At 43.3% G+C, this 18858-nt stretch overlaps 10 protein-coding genes across 12 annotated transcripts; 9 read left to right on the top strand and 1 right to left on the bottom strand.

Moving 5' to 3' along the window:
- Positions 1-4: 4 nt before the first annotated feature.
- LOC145706445 (uncharacterized) lies at positions 5-3349 on the bottom strand. 3 transcript variants are annotated; one of them, XM_081783851.1, is made up of 13 exons: positions 3142-3330; positions 3006-3039; positions 2824-2887; positions 2581-2780; positions 2458-2533; positions 1868-1982; positions 1671-1822; positions 1300-1451; positions 917-1249; positions 681-797; positions 450-636; positions 313-406; positions 5-271 (listed from the first exon to the last, which is right to left on the bottom strand). In XM_081783851.1, the coding sequence occupies exons 1-13, from the start codon at positions 3168-3170 to the stop codon at positions 205-207; spliced, it is 1620 nt and encodes a 539-aa protein (XP_081639977.1). In that variant the 5' UTR covers positions 3171-3330; the 3' UTR covers positions 5-204. The 3 variants fall into 3 exon arrangements, with proteins under 3 accessions (XP_081639977.1, XP_081639979.1, XP_081639978.1); XM_081783853.1 differs by having other exon boundaries at positions 6-271; positions 3223-3349; XM_081783852.1 differs by having other exon boundaries at positions 6-271; positions 3006-3052; positions 3161-3329.
- A 609-nt stretch (positions 3350-3958) lies between these two features.
- On the top strand, positions 3959-5464 carry LOC145709533 (uncharacterized). The gene is made up of 5 exons (XM_081787221.1): positions 3959-4084; positions 4136-4318; positions 4382-4865; positions 4911-5323; positions 5426-5464. Exons 1-3 carry the CDS (start codon positions 4003-4005, stop codon positions 4618-4620), a joined length of 504 nt encoding a protein of 167 aa, XP_081643347.1. The 5' UTR covers positions 3959-4002; the 3' UTR covers positions 4621-4865; positions 4911-5323; positions 5426-5464.
- Positions 5465-5466: 2 nt separating this feature from the next.
- Positions 5467-8082, top strand: LOC145709511 (uncharacterized). Its single transcript, XM_081787199.1, has 2 exons — positions 5467-7244; positions 7294-8082. Exons 1-2 carry the CDS (start codon positions 6478-6480, stop codon positions 7751-7753), a joined length of 1227 nt encoding a protein of 408 aa, XP_081643325.1. The 5' UTR covers positions 5467-6477; the 3' UTR covers positions 7754-8082.
- LOC145709516 (uncharacterized) lies at positions 8073-9535 on the top strand. Its single transcript, XM_081787204.1, has 6 exons — positions 8073-8266; positions 8310-8405; positions 8449-8610; positions 8682-8990; positions 9038-9188; positions 9234-9535. The coding sequence occupies exons 1-6, from the start codon at positions 8122-8124 to the stop codon at positions 9433-9435; spliced, it is 1065 nt and encodes a 354-aa protein (XP_081643330.1). The 5' UTR covers positions 8073-8121; the 3' UTR covers positions 9436-9535.
- A 22-nt stretch (positions 9536-9557) lies between these two features.
- LOC145708946 (solute carrier family 22 member 15-like) lies at positions 9558-10996 on the top strand. The gene is given in 5 exon segments (XM_081786640.1): positions 9558-9674; positions 9719-9988; positions 10058-10453; positions 10501-10839; positions 10842-10996. Coding segments are annotated over 5 exon segments (1242 nt in total). The 5' UTR covers positions 9558-9592.
- Positions 10997-11460: 464 nt separating this feature from the next.
- On the top strand, positions 11461-12393 carry LOC145709521 (uncharacterized). The gene is made up of 2 exons (XM_081787209.1): positions 11461-12003; positions 12150-12393. Exons 1-2 carry the CDS (start codon positions 11730-11732, stop codon positions 12374-12376), a joined length of 501 nt encoding a protein of 166 aa, XP_081643335.1. The 5' UTR covers positions 11461-11729; the 3' UTR covers positions 12377-12393.
- Positions 12394-12909: 516 nt separating this feature from the next.
- On the top strand, positions 12910-14677 carry LOC145709519 (testis-expressed protein 9-like). Its single transcript, XM_081787207.1, has 5 exons — positions 12910-13160; positions 13586-13714; positions 13788-14021; positions 14075-14223; positions 14329-14677. The coding sequence occupies exons 1-5, from the start codon at positions 13010-13012 to the stop codon at positions 14581-14583; spliced, it is 918 nt and encodes a 305-aa protein (XP_081643333.1). The 5' UTR covers positions 12910-13009; the 3' UTR covers positions 14584-14677.
- A 19-nt stretch (positions 14678-14696) lies between these two features.
- LOC145709525 (26S proteasome non-ATPase regulatory subunit 9-like) lies at positions 14697-15748 on the top strand. The gene is made up of 3 exons (XM_081787212.1): positions 14697-14897; positions 14945-15131; positions 15178-15748. Exons 1-3 carry the CDS (start codon positions 14722-14724, stop codon positions 15457-15459), a joined length of 645 nt encoding a protein of 214 aa, XP_081643338.1. The 5' UTR covers positions 14697-14721; the 3' UTR covers positions 15460-15748.
- Positions 15749-15773: 25 nt separating this feature from the next.
- Positions 15774-18266, top strand: LOC145709515 (Golgi-resident adenosine 3',5'-bisphosphate 3'-phosphatase-like). The gene is made up of 9 exons (XM_081787202.1): positions 15774-15847; positions 16217-16358; positions 16403-16560; positions 16608-16733; positions 16779-16914; positions 16962-17062; positions 17106-17214; positions 17259-17409; positions 17454-18266. Exons 1-9 carry the CDS (start codon positions 15791-15793, stop codon positions 17548-17550), a joined length of 1077 nt encoding a protein of 358 aa, XP_081643328.1. The 5' UTR covers positions 15774-15790; the 3' UTR covers positions 17551-18266.
- Positions 18267-18294: 28 nt separating this feature from the next.
- Positions 18295-18858, top strand: LOC145709537 (uncharacterized). Its single transcript, XM_081787224.1, has 3 exons — positions 18295-18377; positions 18422-18700; positions 18742-18858. Exons 1-3 carry the CDS (start codon positions 18300-18302, stop codon positions 18841-18843), a joined length of 459 nt encoding a protein of 152 aa, XP_081643350.1. The 5' UTR covers positions 18295-18299; the 3' UTR covers positions 18844-18858.

Raw genomic sequence — 18858 nt, 5'->3', positions numbered from 1 at the left:
TTCGCATTTTCTGTGAATATTTATTTTCCCGTTGACAATTAGAAAAAAAGGTGCAAAAACTCTCCTTACGAAAAGTCGAGCATCACCTTGACATGAACTTTGCGAGCACGATTATTTGTGGCTGAATTGGGTGAGACGTAGATGAAGAATTGAGTGCTTGCGAAAGCACAGTAACCTTTGTAGTACAGGTAAACGGCGACGCGCTCAGACGCGAGTGACTGAGCTAGAACTTTCTCCGGCCAGCGCAGCTTGTTCGTCTTCCTTCGATGTTCTAAACGCGTGTAAAAGGGTGCCCGCTAGTTTCGAGATTACGTTGGGGCCCGCGATTGCACTCTTACGGCTCTGCTCACAGCTGTGCGGTAAAGTTTGAAGCCGCTAGTTCCAATGAAACGGAAAAGAGCATACTCTGAAAAGGTCGCTTTTAATCGCACCCGAATTTACACTCTTACCAATAAAACAACACAAAACAACAGCCGCGGATTTGATGAGCGTGTGATGTTTCTCGAAGCTCGATATTCGGTATTCGTCGACTTGCCGGCAGAGCAAGTAAGTACCGTACGGGGCGAAAAGGATCGTCACGAAAGAGGGGACCACCATGAACCAGTGGATCTTCTTCAAAGTATCGTCGAAGTCGATCTAGCAATTAGAAATTATATTTTGAACTGTTTACTCTTTTCAACCTTTTCGATGTAAATCAAGTATTCTTGCTTGCAGACTTGGCAGCAAGGCTTGTCTCCTTGGCTCTTCTCGGCGATCCACCGCTGCAAGCACTTTTGATGCACCCATTTCACGTCGCCCTGCGAGACAGATAAATAACTTTTCTTTTTTTTTAGTTAACGGGCTGTTTTCGCAACGTCACTTATTTTATTGGTGAAAGAAATCTCAAGCTAATTCGCTGCTGTTGTATTGAGTGTACCTTGCAGTCGCAGGGCTGAATGAGATCATCCTCCTTGGCGTCGTAGCAAATCCAGCATTCAGCGTCGTGCGGGCTCTGGACGAGCAGCTGATCCGTGCGCAAATCGAGCGCCTCTCGCTTGGCAGGTTTGAGAAGCTTGCGCGGATTCAACGCCCAGAGCTCTTCTGGATTCGTCGAGTTCCAGAGAATGCAGGGAAACCAAAGCACGACGCCCAGTTCCATCAGGCGGAAGGTGACCTCAAAGGCATCGCGATAAAAGATGTCTTGGATGACGTCACTGCCGCCGAAAACGTCAGCAAGAATGAAAACGACGAGCAGAACTGTTAGCCCACACTAGACAATAATCCGATTTGAGAAAGTGTGAGAAAAGACGCAGCTCTGACCTGGAAAAACAAACCAACGCGAGAATGCGCCGCCTGGACAACGTCGATCTTCTCTTTTGTCTCGCTCTTCGTATTCATCACGAACTCGCCGCGGATCTTGCAAAACATTTCGATCCCGATAATGAGGAACAACACGTGGACGATAAACAGTACTAAAATTTTGATAATGAAAACTGACTGCTTTAAACTGTGGCCTCGGCAATCTGTAAAGATAACCTAAGTTAGGTTCTGAAGGGCATAAATGAAAAGCCGCAAAGTTCGCCAGCTTTTGATCATAGACTATAATGGTTATGTTGTGAAGCCGCTTCGCTCTTCAGAACCTGACTCAGTTTTTCTTTACAGATTGCCGACCTCAGTTCTAATTGTCTCACCAATAGCAAAGAGCGTGGGGAACACTAGATTCGGCGAGTGAGCGGAGTGTTCTTGGAAGTGGGAGGCGGTAAAATTGATGAAAAGCACTCCGATCAAACACGCATTGAAAATCGTAAATGCCAGCCGGGACTTTGTCAAAAACCGAGGGCAACTAAACAACTTAATGCAACTCGAGTAAATCAACTGTGGAATTTACTGTTTCTGGACACCAATGGCAGCTTCTCTGCTGAAGAGCAATTCGGACCAGTAGCAGACCACCAGCGCCAGGGACGAAATGATAAGTGCGTAGTAAATAGAAAGGAGGGGCTTTTTATTGGATTTCAAAGAATTACAAGAATTACATAACCCTACGCCGCCAAATGTGCCATATATGGCACAAGGGCTTTCCAACACCCATTTTTCTCTCCGTCATCATTTCGGGTTCTTCCATTTTTACTCATTTTCGGGCAATAGTCTGGGCTTGGGTTTGGGTTCATTTTTGAGCTCGGGTTCTGGTTCGAGTTCGGATCTTGGTTAAGGTTCGGGTTCGGCCATTGTATGGGGCCTAGGACGACGGAAAAGATGATGTGCCATATATGGCACATTTGGCGGCGGGGGGTGAAATTTAAGTTTGGCGGCGTAAGGATAAGAAATTGATTGCTATTTCAATTTAACTTCGAGTTCCGGTGCGCGTAATTAAGTTAGTTGTAAAAACGCAGCACTTTCGCGGCATAAAAAGGCAACGGTCTATTTTGAGCGCTTTGATCTTGGATGATTGTCAAATCATTGTAATCCTGTTTTCCTTTTCGTACTTTTCATATTGCTCCGTGTCGAGGGAATCGTTGCCGAGACTAAAGAGCAGGCCACGGATGAGACAGGCGATCTAAAGTGACAGTGGCTGCCTGTTGCCGTTAATTTGTGGGCGCTTACCGCCGAGCAGCTATAGAGAAACTTCTGGACAGTAATTCGACAAGCCTGGTTGAGGGACTTTTGCTTCTGCTTGGCGTACTCCGATCGGATACAAATGCCAAGCTGGATAAAGCAGCATAGTGTAATGCAGTAGAAAATCACGGAAAACGACGTGAAGTAAATTAAATTGTGCTTGGTGCAGTCAGGACCAGACCAATGGACTAAAAAAGGGGTTTTGAGAATTACTTTGAAGCTAAACAGTACCTGAGCAGCGACATTGGCCACTGTAGCACTGTCCGTCATTTGAACAGAAGGAATCGTCAATGCACTAAATTCTCATTTGAATCGAATTGTAATTATTCTCCAGTTCAATGTTTGAGCTGAGCGTATTGAAAGCCCGCGGAATAGATTCTAGCAAAATCCAAGTTCAAATAAATCGTGCTTACCTTGTCCATCAATCTCCGGCCTAGTTCATTCTCTCTTAAATATTTCTTAACAGGGTTGATAGTATTTAATTTAAATTTATAGATTAAATCTTCAATTTGAATTCATAAAAAAAGGTTAATTTCTTAATTAACAAACATTACACCACCATCGTCCTGTAAGCTCATTAGAAACAGGAAACAGCAAAGACTGACAAAAAATGGAGAAGACTGGCAGTACCTCGATGAGTTACGAAATGAGTAACGCCTCGTGGAGTGGTTAATCGTAAATTCTCATTATTTTAAAGTTTAGTGTTGTTTGGATGAAAATGAATGGACTCAGCGCGATTCGGAGATGAGCTGCTCTCTCGAGATCGCCCTCCCCCTCGCCAAAGCAACCTACGCAACCAAGAGAAAACTCACACGAACTCAGTTTTCCTTTTTCCCCAAGCATTCAATATTCCCACGACTCCGCAAAAACATCGCGTTTACTTCACGTTATTATTTGGATAACCTTTTCAAAAGAATACGAGAGGATAAAGAAACCAGAAGCTCTTTTACATAATCTTAATTTTTGAGGATGAAAATTTATCATTATCATTATGATAAAGGTTATTTAGCATCGGGTTACTGTTTTTAGCGAAATGTCCGGAGCCTCTAGAATGTTTCCATCTCAATTTCAGCTGTGTCCAGATTTAATAACTTATATTTGATGTTCTAATCGATGCAGAATTTTAAGGCTTCGCCTGTCAACAACAGTGGTTAGTTTTCAAGCGATACCTTTTTGTGCAGAACTAGGCTTAACTCAGATGGAGTGCCCTTTATTACTTCTAATTCTAGAAGTAAAAATCCACCTGTATTATTTTCTTTTATAATGTCTCATTGTGACCGACATATGCGTCTATTCTTCGGGATCCTTACCCCGAAGATTGACCACGTATGAAGATTGTGACTTTAATATGGCGACTTTAAGAGAATGCGGGCTGAGCATGCAGGACTGCCAGTAACTGGCCTGGCAGTGATGCCTGCATGGGAGACCTTCCGAGAGGGCAATAGGCACAGAAAAAGGGGTGGCGCTCCGCTCGAAAATTTGATCATTTGCTGTAAGTCTCTTCATTCATTCATGAAACAAAACTGACTATTTCTAATTGCAGGCAGGGGAAGCTACATTATCTTCTACGATTGCGACAGCATGACCGAGGTTTATTCAAGAAAGACGAAGAGCGAGACGAGTATTTCCGGTTTGAAAGTGTTCGATGGATATTTGGCCGTTTGGTCGGACAAGGAAGTTTTCAATTTCAAGTTCGGAAACGTCCATCCGTCGTGGCTGGTGCCAGGCCAGTGTTACAAATTACCGAGATTTGCACTCGAGTACTCATCATTTGTAACCCTAGAATCAGCACGTGGCAGAGAGTATCCTAGCGAAGTTTGTGCATTTTCGGAAAACCACGCTTTTCTTCGCAACAATTCGATCGTCCCTGATCTTAGCGAGGCTGAGCATCGACTCCTTTATTCGGCATGTTTTGCGATGTTTGAGAGCAGACTTGTAGCTTTATCTGGAACTATCTTTAATACCGTAGAAGCACGGTTCGTAGGCGATTCTGATAACTTTGCTGTTGCGAAGGAAAGAGAAAAATAATTCCACAAATCTTCAATGAACTCTCTCAGGAATATTACAGTAATCTGATTAGCGTGAATTGAAGGGTCGTTGGATTTTTATTATGCTTTATCTTGAACTAGAAGTTCAGAGATGATGAATTTCTTTTATAAAAATTAGCAAAACTCTTGAAAGGGCCACACTGGGTCAATTTTTTGTCTTATCGCCAGTGAGCAATTTGTCTTTTCCGGCTCCGACGACCGAACTATCCGACAATGGAAAACGAGGTAGTAGGAACGCCCTTAGAATCACCAATGGAATTCTATTACTAGTGGTGGACTGGAATCTGTGAAGATTTATCTTGGCCACACTGCGCGAATTTGGTCGCTGGATTATAATGAAAGTGGATTATTGGCGTCTGGAGGGGAAAATGAGGTCTGCCTCTGGAATTACAAGCTTGAGGCAGGGAACATGCCGTTGCGCATGATAAAGAACGACAGTATGGGCGCTGTGTGGCACGTTGTACTTACCGGCGAGTCGTTTATCTGCGGCCACCAGACAGGAGCTGTGAGCAAGCGTCGTACCAAATGCTCTCAACCGGATGAGATGGACTCGACGGGCGCTTCGGGCAGCGTCTACCGAAGCGAGGCATCGGTCCTTACAGAAATCGAAGAATCGATCGACAAGGTGCTTACCCTGACGTACGGTACTAGGGATGGAAACCTCATCGAAAGAATCTATATAGGCGCTGGCTAGCATATCTCTTTGGAATTATAAATTATCTAATTGACTTCGTCATTGCACTTTTATCAAAAATAGCGAAAATTATACATCAGCCATGTAACAGCGGAGTCTGGCTCCATTTACCAAGGTACTTCTAAGCTAGGTCTAGGATTTGGGGTGACCGTTGGTGATCCAAAATAATTTGCTCAGGATGGATCACCAAAAAATGGTGATCGGGTTCTCCGATCACCAGAGGTTGGTGATCGAGGCCAGATGTGAAAATCAGTGCCTGTTATTTCTTCGATCAGCTTAATTGATAGGCTTATTTTGCCCAATATATAATAATATGACCTTTTGCGTTAAAACTAGCAAATCTGCAAAAATTTTCTGCTAACAATCACCAGCGGATCACCAGGATCGAGTCTCGATCACCAAGCTCTGGTGATCCGAGAAACCCGATCACCACCTTTTGGTGATTCATCCCGAGCAACTTTTTTTGGATCACCATCTGTCACCCCCAATCCTAGACCTAGCTTCTAAGGCAAATGTACTTCCACTCAATCGCCACCATTTCGTCGCAGCTAATCGCCATCTCGTCCTTGTTGCTGAAAATGAGACGCGCCACGAAAATGGGGAAAGTATTCAAAGAAACTCCTGCATTTTTCGCCTGTTGTGTCTATCAAAATCCACAAAACAGAAACGAAGGCTTGAATCGATCAAGTTTCCATCGAATCGGTTGATGTCGCACGCAAAGGTTCTTATTCCGGTGAAAATAAGTGATGAAGTGCTCAACAGACGGCACGGATGGATCGAATTTATTTGCGTGACAGATGACCTCAGGATGTGGCTGATCCTCGTGGATCATGAGGAGCGAACTCATCCTGATATCACAGTCACGGATTTACATGTCAGTCTTCGAAAAGCCAAGAACCCGATGCCTACTGCTGCTTTATGGCTCCAAAATGATTTTCTAGCTGTAGGAACCTGTCAGGGTTATCTTTATGTATTCTGGGGCTTTCAAAGAAAGGAGTCCGAAGGAACGAAACCAACACCACGAAAAATAGCAAGGTCCTGGCGCACAGTGGGAAAAATGGACGCAACGGTGTAGCAAGCATCCTCTACGACGGAGATCATATCATCACCTGTGGTAACGATGGGACAATTAAGAAATGGGAAATGGACGACGGGCAGTTGAGGCAGACTAGCAGCATCCGCTTGAAGATTGAGAGTCCAATCGCATTCCTAGAGAGGGTCGAAGAGATAATCTACTTTGGCCACACGGGCGCCGATTTCGTGCTTTTCCAAGGAGATCACGAGCTATTCAGATGCAATACTGGTGGTCGCCATCGTCAGGCGAGCTTTGTCTACTCCACAGCGAATGACAGGCCACATTCACTTGTATATCTAAATAAAGGTCGCGTGCATCTGCTGGAATTGGCGGCAGAGTCGATCGAAACGAAAACTGTTGACGGATGCGGGCATTTTGGACTAATTAACTCGATCGAAGTAAGACCCTGGAAAAACGACTGGAAACTCCAACCACTGAAAGTAACTACGAGTGATGACTGCTCAATCCGAATCGGTAAAACGAAATTTCCGAGGCCAGTAACTATGTGTGGCTCGGCTACCATAAATGTTGCTGGGACAGCACTTCACTACTTAGTTGCTGGGTTTGGATCCAAAGGACACGTTTCAGTTTTTACTTACAAACGAAGAGATGGCATCGATATCATAGTTGAGCTCTTACCGAAGTTGCCGAGCTTTCAAGAGGCCAAGAAAAGAAAGCATGAAGATACTCTTGGGAAAATCACCTGTGGCGCCTTCTGGGTAGCAGATAAAAAGACTTTTCTTATTGTATTTTCTTCCACGCAACATGCTACTGTCTATAATGTGGATATAGATAACCGTTTCTTCGAGGAGTACTTTTCTTTCGATTTGAACGGGTAATTGAAGAAGAAATAAAAACCTTGAGATTAATAAATTTATTTTCAGTTCGCATTGCCCACTCTCTGTGGCTGTTTACAACAATCAGAGGCTTGCGATGACAGATTCAGGTGGCTTCTTCAAAGTTTATTTCCTCAAGGAACTCGAGGAGAAAATAAGCAATTCATCAGATCATAGAGTAGATGACGCAGCAATACAGACCTTTTCGACGACGAATGGAAAGTCGTTCGTTTTGGGAGGCGATGCTGGAAAATTACTTACTGTGGAGCCGCAGCCAGAGCTGAAAATCAAGGAACTACCACTGTCTGCTTGCGGTATCGTAAGATTGCGATTCCGAAGAAATCAGCTTTGGGCACTGACGATCGATCAACGAATTCATCACTACGACGAGCACCTTAAATTCGTCGAAGCATTCTACACCCACGTCGCCGACCCGAGCGACTTTGCCTTTGACAGTGAGTGTTCTCTCTGCATCGTCGGTCAAGGAATGCAAACCATTCGTTTCTAATTTGATTATGCTACGCTTATTCATTTATCTTACAGTGCTTTATCTTCGCTCCCTTTCCTCCATTAATTTATCGCCTAGCACTTGCCAAACAAATATAAAGCCATAAACTGCCTCTTCGCTTGGCGCATTCCGTCCAGTTCAAACCTATTGTACGTGTTGGTGCTAAATTATAACTGATGGTCCAGCGGATTTAATAGTTCTCCCTGTTTGTAACGTAAATTTCGTTACCAAATGACGATTCCCTCTCTCTGGCCAATTGCTCGGCTTTTCTTCACGTGCCCGTATACACTATGTTTTCTTTTATTTAATTAATAAAATCGAGAACATCTTTCATTCACAGAGAATATTATTAAAGAATTGATTGAGAGATGTCCCGATTCGTAGCCTCTAGATATCGCCAAGCCGCCGAGAAGAAGGTGGCTAGTGCGAACGCCACGCTCTTGAGCGATAAAACACTCAACGAGTCCAAGTTTGAGCCTGGATCGGCCTCTTCGCCGTTGAAGGCCCCTAGAGGTTAGACATATTTGCTTACTGACTGTTTCATTTATTATTTTAGCGGATTCTGGGAAGACCAAACGACCGGTTTCAAAAAGGTCGCTGGCCTCTTCGAAATCGGATAACGCACTCTCCTCGAAGGCTGGAAAGACTCCAGGTAAACTGATTAATAAGAGGGATATTTTAATCATTTTGTAAAGGGACAAACATGCGGCCGAGCTCCAGCACTGGCAGTCTTGCTTCCAAGGCGAGGGCGAAAGATGCCACAACGACGCTTCCCGAGAAGGCCCCTTTCGCCGCTGGCATCACCAGCTGGCCTAATGGGGCCCTGATGACGAAGATTGAGATCAGCGCGGTTCACAGTAAGTTCTTTTTAGTATTTAAATATATGTTCTGAGTAATAATGGCTGACAGTGAAGTAAAATATTTTTAGTGGTGAACAGCCTCCAGCCGATGATGGAGGCGATCCGCGACCCGGAAAGGCTCAAGAACATTGACCCTCTCCAGCTACAGCGGATCGTCTCCTATCAACGCTGGTTCAACCAGCTGTTCCGTGATAAGGGACCGAAGCAGCGAAAGGCGCTGAACAAAAGGCAGCGCACGAAGTTCGAGAAGTTGATCGCAGAACTGCAAGAAGTCAACGCGATCTATCAAGAGAAAAAAGCGAGAGTAGAGGAAGCTGAAAGCGCTGAGAAGACCCGAGAGGAGCTTACTCATTTAGAAGCACTCGTCACCCAGCTGGGTAATTAATTTGAACCAGGAAATCAGAAAGTAACAGAACTATTTTAGATCCGTTGAAAGAAGCTGTCGAAGAAGCTAGAAAATCTCTCAAGGCTGACGAAGCGCAGGTGTCTTCTCAGACCGGCCAAAATCTCCTTGATGTTTCGGCCGAGATCGAGACGGCCCGGGACCGTATCGTTCACAAGCTCGAATCCTGCGGGTAGGTCTAGATCAGCTTTAAAAATATATTCAATAAAAATTATAGCGGGGACGTCAACGAAATCATCCGGCTCATCAACTTGAAGAGTGAAGAGGCCGAATTGAAAATCAAGGTCGAAGAGATGAAGAAGAAACTCGCCATACAAAAAGAAAAAGAGGCCGCTGTTCGTCGCCAACAAGCGCTCGAGGAGTTTGCCGAGTGGGCGGAAGCAACAAAAGACAAGAAGGGAATCTCTCTTTGGGATTGATTCTTCTTTTGTTTGAAAATTATTCTTTCACATCTGTGCGGTTCATTATTTCACTCACATTCCTTGCTGTTCACTTCCAAACATGATATCCACTTTCATTGCCAAATCTTGTTTTCGATTTCTTGCAATTGCATACTTTATCGTCGAGATTTGCAGAATGGACGCCGATCAGGCCTTCGAAATCGTCACTAATGGGAAATCACTAGGATGGTACTCCTACTACACATTTGGGCTTCAATGTAATATTCAGCAGGAAACACACATGCATCAACCCTTTATTTAGTGACAACGCAGGTTCTTGTCGCTTTTCAAATGTGTCTCATGGTCATCCTAACGCCGATTTTGAAAAATGAAGAATGGCCCTGGCACCTGAGCGAGTTGCAAGTGTCTTTGGCAAGTTCAATCTATATGCTTGGTGTCATGGGTGGCAACTTTGTGATGGGGATCGTCGCTGATACTTATGGCCGCAAGCGCCCATATTTTGCAGTGCTTCCTTTGTTGATTATCCTTCAAGTATTCGGAACGCTTTGCTGGTCTGTCAACTCTTTTCTTGGTAAACTTTCTTTCTTGTTTTTCAGATATAGATTATAGAAAATTTCATTTCGCATTATTATACTTGTAGCATTTCGCCTTGTTTCCGGCTTTTTGACAGGCGGTCTTGGCCTCGTCGGTTTCGTTTACCAGCAAGAGTTGCTGCCATCAAACGTCTGGGCCATTTCTGGCAACATTTCGCCAGGTGTATTTGCAATCGGAATCGCTTTCCTCGCTCTTATCGGACAATTATTTGACTCCTACTCTACGATCCTCCTCATTTCCAGTCTTCCTTTTATTTTCTCGCTCTTGCCCTTATTTATTGGAATCCCTGAATCGCCGCGGTGGCTGCTTTCTCAAAACCGCATTGATGAAAGTGCTGCTGCTTTTGTCTTGCTCGCTAACAAGAATGGCATCAAGATGGACCCACCTGAGTTAAAGTCCCCGCCTGCTGGTGAAGCCGCTGGATGTATGATGATTTTTAACAGTAAGAAAAATGAGCGAACCTTCAGCTTGATTAATTTCTTCTCATAGAAGCAGTAATTTCCCGTGTAACGATCATGGGCATTCTATGGTTTTCCGCTTCTCTTTGCTATTATGGTTTGACTCTCAACCTATCAGGACTTCATCCTAATCCAAACGTTTCTCTTTGCCTTTCTGGACTGGTCGAAATTCCTTCCTACATTATTGCATTTTACCTCATGGAGTCCGAATTCTTCGGCCGCCGTCGCTCAACTTCCCTTTCTTTCTTTGGCGTCTTTCTAGGCTGTTTCTCGACAATCTTCGCACTCATTCATCACGCCGGTCAGGAAGGCTCTTCTTCCGCTGTCTTGGGATCGGCGATGTTTGGCAAGCTCTGCGTGGCAGCAGCATTCTCCTGATTTACATTTACGGCGGGGAGCTTTTCCCAAGCGATGTTCGCTCTGTCGGTCTAGCCATTTCATCGTGCTGTGCCCGTATTGGAGGAATCATAGGAAATGATGTTACACTTGCTTTTGTGAAAATGAAGGATAGTTATTATTTACTGTGACTAGCTCGTCTAGTCATTTTCGCAACTTATTTCGTAACAACTCGTTGCTTAAAATTAATAACATCATTGGCAAGCTCCGCTACTTCCGAATATGTTTACCGAAGATCGTTCCTATTTCGTTTACGTGATACTTTCAGCGGCTGGCTTGATAAGCGCGTTAGCTGCCCTTTTCCTCGCTGAAACTCGCGGTACTCAGTTGCCCTCTACTGTCGCCGAGCTTGAGCGAGCTCAACGAAATGGCAACAGGACGAGAATCGGCAGTTCCGATCGCCAACCTCTTTTAGCTAACGATGCCTAATCCAACGTTTCAATCGTAATCTGTTACCAAGTTCTTTATTTTATTTCAATGCCCAATGCTATTTTCTGTAGAATATACTTCCTTCCTTTTCGAATCGGTTCAAATCAAGATGGTTCGCTTTTTTTCTTGCAATTTCACGCTCCAAATGCGTTTCTAAAGACAAAGCCGCGCTATCAGCTGCAGAGAATCATCCAATGTGAACTTCACCGTCTGTTTTACGCTTGGCGTCTTTATTCACTATTGTTTGGAAATCATAAATGGGCGCTCTTGACACCCACTCGAACGTTCCCCTTATTCTATATTTTCAAACCACGGAGTAGAAATTTATTTCGAATTCAATCGCGTCATCGACCAGTTTTGAGGGCTTTTCGTTTTTTTAACGCGAAGAGAGAAATTGATTGTTCTCCCACGGCGCACTGGCAGGGAGCCAAGAATATGAATTTTACACAAATACAAGTGTCGCTGTTGCGGAATGAAGGAGCTTCGTTTCAAGCCTCACTCTTTCCGAGTTTTGAGGAAACACGCGTGCGAAGACAACCATACGGCACGGCGATGACACGTGTCACCGAGACTACCAGTGAAATCAAACTCACCGAGAAGGACATTGCCAATGCTCTTGAGCACATCCGAATTCTTATCAAAGCCAAAATGAAGAAAGAAAAGGACCGTCGTGCCCTACTCAAGCTGCAGTCCAGCCTCGCGGCTGTCGGTAAGCATGTTCTCTTCCTTGATTTCAATTCGTTATCCGTTGTATTTGCTCCAGAAAGTACTTTGATAATTACTTGATCATAAAATAACTGATCAATAGCGAACGAGCAAAAATCAGACGAGAGTAGATCTAAACAAATGTTCTAGGATGCATGGAAGATGATTTCAAAAACAAACAAGCTTCCCATCAGCGCCTCCGGGTCGAGTTCTACCAGCGCATTCGTAACATCGTCACTGAAGACGTCATTCTCAGCGACTTAGAAAACGCCGCGGAAGCAATGCACACGGAGCTTACCAATAAATTATCAGACTTCACTGCCATCCACAATGACCTGCAATTTATCCTTGTCACTCTTTTGCAATGCAGAAAATAAAACAAACAATTCATTCATTCGCGAAGCTGTTTGCTACGATAGTTTGACAAATTTTTTTATTAGAATTTTAATTTCGTTGTTCTAAAAATCCATTACCAACTCGATTGCTACTTCCTAAGTGATATCGTATGACTCATACGCTAAGTTTTTTTGAGGACTCTCAAGTTGATCCTATTTTTCATCAATAGATTATTCCCGAGCTGATTAGAAGTTCGTTTATTTTTGAAAAGCTTGCAAGATAGAACGGCTGTGTCAGCAAAAACTTGGGTGTCTTGAAAAAATAACGAATAGAGATTTATATTGAGGAATTTCTCGCGCTCTGCCAAGTCCACTCCGGGAACACGAACTCAAGCGTTCGCCAAGTGTTTTGATTTCACTTGAGTTGAGCTTGAAAAAGTTCCAGTAGTCGTAAATGGCGTCGTAATAAGTTCATGGCTCCCCTTGGGCGGGGTCGGTGGGTCGTGTTCCCTACCGGTCCCGCTGATAACAAACCGCAGCTAAGTTACAATGTTGTGCTCTAGCCCTCGCTCTAGGCGCCGTAAAACGCGAAAAAAATACCGCCTGATGTTACGAATACGGAAATGCTAACACTTAATTAAACAACCCCTTTTTATCGCCTGCGTCAGCTTTAGAATGGACGCTCTGGACGCGTTGCAGTTGAGAGATCAGGAAATAAATAAAGCCTTATCGCTCGCCAATGAGATTCTCAACGAAGAACCAAAGCAAAATGAAAACATCGAAAAGGACACAACACAATCGGATGAGGATATGGACACGCTCATAGGTAATTTGCGGAGTTTTCCTTTCTTTAGATTTATTCTTTGAAATTTTAAAACAATTAGTAGTCTTAAGCTATTTTAAACAGATTTATGCTCATAATTGCATAAAACATCATGATTCCTATTCATTTCATTATTGAATTTTCCCACGTCTTGTAAACATCGTAATGATGATTTATTAGTAAAATCCTTTTGTCTTGGCCACAATCGAAATGGTCACTTACCTCATCCTCAATTTTACGAGTCCGCCTTTTTATTTTCCCGGCACAAAAAAAGGAAATCCTGGTATTGTCTAATTCCCAATTAGGCATAAAGATAGCTGTTTCGCTAGTGGGCCGATTGTTTTGGCTATTGCCAAGATGCGACGCTTGCAAGTTTTATTTTTGTTCTGGCCCAAGGATAATCGACAGAATACCAATCAACAACTTAGAGCTCGTGAAAAGTGTCGATGTTGAGCCGGCAAGCAACCTTGGAAAGCTGGTTGACCTTGACGATCGAACGCAATTCGCAGCGAACCTTGACGAGATTAAATCCAGAATCGACCTGAACGACTACAACGGTTAGTGAAAGAATTTTCATAGAGAGATTATCGTCTAATAATTGAAATCATGATTTTTTGAGGACTTATTTAGAACATGCCCAAATCAACGTAGACCAACGAGTGCCTGCAGAGGGCCGCGAACGATTCCTCAAAGCCCGCGTCACCGTGCTCGAAGAAGAAGTGAAAAAATTGACCAAAGAACTTCAAAAAACAGGCGACAAGCTACACAAAGCCAAGCGAGAGGCACAGACCAACGGCGAAAGCACCGAATTCCTCACGAAACAAAATGAAAAGCTGAAGAAAGATCTCATCAAGTCTAAAAATGGTAAGATATTTGGAACAAGGAGTTTTGAATTTCGATCTAACGCGAATAAATAGCCGCCACAGACGCAAGCAAGGAAAAAGAAGAGGCGCAGCGCGAGCTGAAACTTATCCGAAGAGAACTTGATGATCTTAAACGAGCCAAGAAAACTGTGAAGCCCAAACAACAGCAGAATGATGTGCGGCTGCAGAGAGCTCTTGAAGAGGTAAAATACATTTTTACTTATCTGGTAGCTTTTTGAACTTATCGAAGAAAGATTCAATTTCTTGTTTATATTTTTGATAATTCAAATATCTAATAATTTTGCTAGGCTCAAAAATACAAACTCGAAATGGCGGAGATGACACGCAAACACAAAGACGACGGCGTCGTTGCCAAGGCCCAATACAACGAAGCAACGGCTGAGACTGCGCGCCAAAAAAAGCTAGTAAGCGAGTACAAGTCCGTTATTCAGAAGCAGTCGAAGCTGATTGAGGTGCTGCGCAACAAGTGCACGCATTTGGAGGCGGCGCGCGTCCTCGACTTCTCCGAGCAAGAGTTCATGCGCGTTCTCGACTGGAAATAATCCGTTCTTCGCTTTTGAAGAGCCAGACACCTTCCCTTTTCACTTCCAATTTATACCTTTCCTTTTATTTTCTTACAAATCTTGACCTCTTCATTTTTATAAAGAGTTCCTCTCCTTACGATTTCGATTTTAGACTAAATGCCATCAGTTGACCGCTCTAAAATGACGTTCGAGGAGGCACTCAAAAAGTTGATGAAAGAAAAAGATGATTTGGAAGAATTACTTGCAGTTCACTACGCTAATGCTAAATACGACGAGCAACTGGTTGACGCTCATGGATTCCCCCGTGCTGACCTAAACATAGAAGAAATCAGGTAACCTTACTTGATTTATCGGCCAAACTAACTTAAACTTACTGAAGATTCGCTCGGAACCGCTTTGTTTGCGCGCAAAATGATCACAAAGATATCATGAAAAGAATCGAAGCCGCGCTTCACGACCTCCACAAGTTCAAAAAAGGGCCGTCATTGCCTCGAAAGTTCCAAGAAGTTCCTCTTGAAACCACTTATAAAAACTACAAACAAATTTGCTACATAAAAGTGATTCAGGTTAACCATTTCTTTTCGAGTATTTCTGATAACGAAATAATTGCAGCCCGGAAGCCCAGCTGATTTGGCGGGACTGATGGAAGGAGACGCGGTTCTACGGGTGGAGAATTTGATTGAAAAAGACTACACACATGCTCGGGAAATGATGAATATCATCAAATCGAAAGCGAATAGCTCCGTGGAATTCGTCATCCGCCGCAAGTTTCCTACCGAAGAGACAAAGATCGTCATCGTTCATCCAAAAAGTGGAACGGTCCCGGTCTCACTGGCTGCACTTTCACCGATAATATCACAAACCTTACCGAAGCCCAAGAACATCAACAAATGAACAATAACCCAACGACCTCAACCTAATGGGAATACAATTTCGCAGTCCTTTCCACCCTCAGTTATTCGCCATTTAAAATAAGAATTCAGCAAGTCCCCAAACTCAGGAATGGCTCGATCTCGATATTTTACATTCACTTTTATCTCCTGTATTCCGTCAATCTCCGCTGGGCCCCCACTTTCTTCATCACATTCGTAATTACTGATACGACAATTATTTTTTATACACTAATGGGCCTCGAACGCGCGCTATTTCCCCTCAACTGTTACGGGCGAAAGATCCATTTATCGAAAACCGGTTTGCTAATAATTTACTTATTTTAAGAAAGGAAATGTCGGATACTAAGTATGCCCCACTGGGTAAACTCTCCGCTTTGCAAAAGCTTCAGGTGAGCAAAAATTCGCTGCTTTATTTAGATTTAATCACGGGTGAAACTGCCCAGTTGGACTTTTTCGCAAAATGAAACCTCTTCTTGACCCTTTTTAGGAGGTAAATCATGTTCTATCCTTCCGGTGTTCATTTTCTTGATTTTCTCGAAAGTCTTTGTTTCCTACTTTTCAAATTAAACTAAATTTAGTTCGCCCGCAAACATTTTCGCTATGTGAGTCTAAGATGTCACCTCGATGTCAGTGTCTAAAATGTTCTCGAATAATAAAAATAATTGCGATTTTTTATATAATTGACCTTTCAAATAATTAAGGTGCAATCATTCCATGTTCAATTACTTGTTGGACAGTTATTGAGTATGTCTTTTTAGGTGAGACTTGGTAACACCGGCGTCAGAATTTCCCCTCTTGGTCTTCTCGTTGGATTCTTCTCTATGATTGCACTCTGTTACTACATCCTGGTGCCCGCACCAGTGCCCCTTCAGTCCACTGCAACTCAAGTTTCCATGAAAGGTACCATCTTTACCCGTTAATTCGCTTTATTATCATCATTCTAGAGCTGATCAAGGCTTCAATCGAATTCGCCGAACGAGGTGGCAAGATCCTCGTCGACATTCGAAACTCCCCCGACATTGGACAGGCTTCAAAGGGCACTCACGACGATGTCGCCGCTGGCGATATTGGCGCTGACGATCCAGTCACAAACGGAGACAAAGTAAATCTATCTTCAATCTTTCACTTTAATTATCTTGACCATTCTAGGAATCACACAAGGCAATGACCTTCGGTTTTACCAAGTACTTCCCAACCATTCACGTTGTCTCTGAAGAACACACCGCCAAGCCCGATTTGGACGCTGTTGCCGCTCCTTCCAACCGAAACCGAGAGGTGAGATTTGTTGTATATTCTAACGATTCAATATATTCTTATCAGGTCGACAGAATTCTCACTTCTGACGAATTCCTCGACCCCAACCGAATCACAGTCTGGATCGATCCCCTCGACGCCACTCAAGAATACACTGAAGATCTTCGTCAGTACGTCACCACTATGGTCTGCATTGTTTACGGTAAGCTCCTAACAATTATTATTCTGTGATGAAAATTGCATTTATAGACGAAAAGCCAATCGCTGGTATCATCCATAAACCATTCGAAAAGTCTACTTCTTGGGCTTGGGTTGGCCACGGTGGAAACATGGTTGACAACTCTGCCAGCGTAAGTCAACACAGTCTCTTAAAAATATCGACACGCTTTTTAGGCTCCCAAGAACTCTGTCATCGTTTCTCGATCTCACGCTGGTGGTGTCAAGGATGTCGCCAAGGCCAGTCTCGGTGAAGATGTCACTGTCGTCCCTGCTGGCGGCGCTGGTATAGTTTTGAAACATGCATCAGGGGTTTATCGATATATGTAGGTTATAAAGCGGTCAGTCTCTTCGAAGGTGTCGCAGAAGCTTACATCCACACTACTCTGATCAAAAAGTGGGATCTCTGTCCTGGTCACGCCATTATCAAGGCCTACGGAGGCAACATGTCCAAATTGGATGGATCGGAGATCAACTACAAGTATGCTCGTTTCTCCCCGATCTAGTTACATAGCTCGACTTTAGATATGACGCTGATCCAAAGAACGAAGGTGGAATGGTCTCCTCGCTGCATCACTACCCAGAAATGCAAGCTGCTTTTAAGGACGCTATGAACGCGTAAATGCTCGACCTGTTTGCAACAGACCCTGTGGATAAATTGTATTCGAAACATTATAAAACAACAACAGCCGCAGTGTTAAACTCAACGAACTAGGCTAAACAACAAATTTCATTCAGTACGTTCTCTTATATTTATCTAAGTAAGCAAACATGACAGCAACAGACAATCCTTATATTATTATAATCGCTTCCTTTCTGTAATTACACTTATAACCTATCTCGTTTCATCTTTCCTCCCTATGGTTACTCTCAGTAGTTCGGGATGTCATGTGGGGCAAAGATCGAAAAAGCATTTACTTCTTTTTCTGTATTCTGCCAAAGGGGTTTCCAGCTAACTTAGCAATAATTAAACCCTTGTATGAAAATCCTGAAAAACATAATAAAAATGAAATATCATGTATCTAGTGTTTACTAACGAAACGATAACGAAAAGTACAAGCTACTATTTATATATTAAATATATTATTATTAATAAACAAAAAGAAGGTTGCAGTGAAAGTAATTTCTTGGAAGCTTCTCCGTTTTTCGCGTCATTCGTTCACTTCGCATTTCATTCAGCGAAAATCAATCAGGTCATGTTTCCAGCAGAATTCCTTAATCAATGTTTGCTCCTATTGTAAGTGCAATTTCTTTCAAAAATATTATCTTTATTTATCTGTCAAACCCTGAAGAACAACCAAGCCTATATATTCCTGAACAAAAAAAAACCAGTCAACAGCACTTTTTATTTTGCATTTTAAGATAGTCGAAATGGCAGACAATCCATATGCTTATGTCTCTGGCGGTGCGTTAAAATTGAAAACAGACGGATCAGGGAAAATCTCAAAGGTAATTCAGTACGATGACCTGAACCAATTTTACTGTCCGATTAGCGCAAAGAGAAGAAAAGTAAGAAGAAAAAGAAGAAGCGTGATCGAAGCGCCTCGCCGGAGCCGGGGAAGGGGCTCGATAAACTCTCAGGCGCACCCAACTACAGATTCGCCAAGCCAGTTGACAACAGAGAGCCGTGGAATCCAGGCGATGTTCCTGGCTCAACAAGAACAGAGGTGCCAGTAGTGGAACCAGATGAATACCGCCCTATGCTCACGTCAACCGAGCGAAAATTCCTCGAAAAACAACGCGAACGAGAAATGGATCGTATTCTAAAAAAGGTAATGTTCTATTTCACTTATCCATTAAACGATTACTTCAGGCTGGCAAAAGCCACAAAGAAAAAGTTGAAGACTACAACCGAAAACTCGCCGACATCGCTGAACTGCACTTTGATATTCCCAAAATTTCGTGGACAAAATAAACTCTTTCTCTGTCA

This window comes from Oikopleura dioica, chromosome XSR (assembly GCF_907165135.1).
Source record: "Oikopleura dioica chromosome XSR, OKI2018_I68_1.0, whole genome shotgun sequence".
Taxonomy (NCBI): Eukaryota; Metazoa; Chordata; class Appendicularia; order Copelata; family Oikopleuridae; genus Oikopleura; species Oikopleura dioica.
This window is presented reverse-complemented; position numbering and strand designations above follow the sequence as displayed.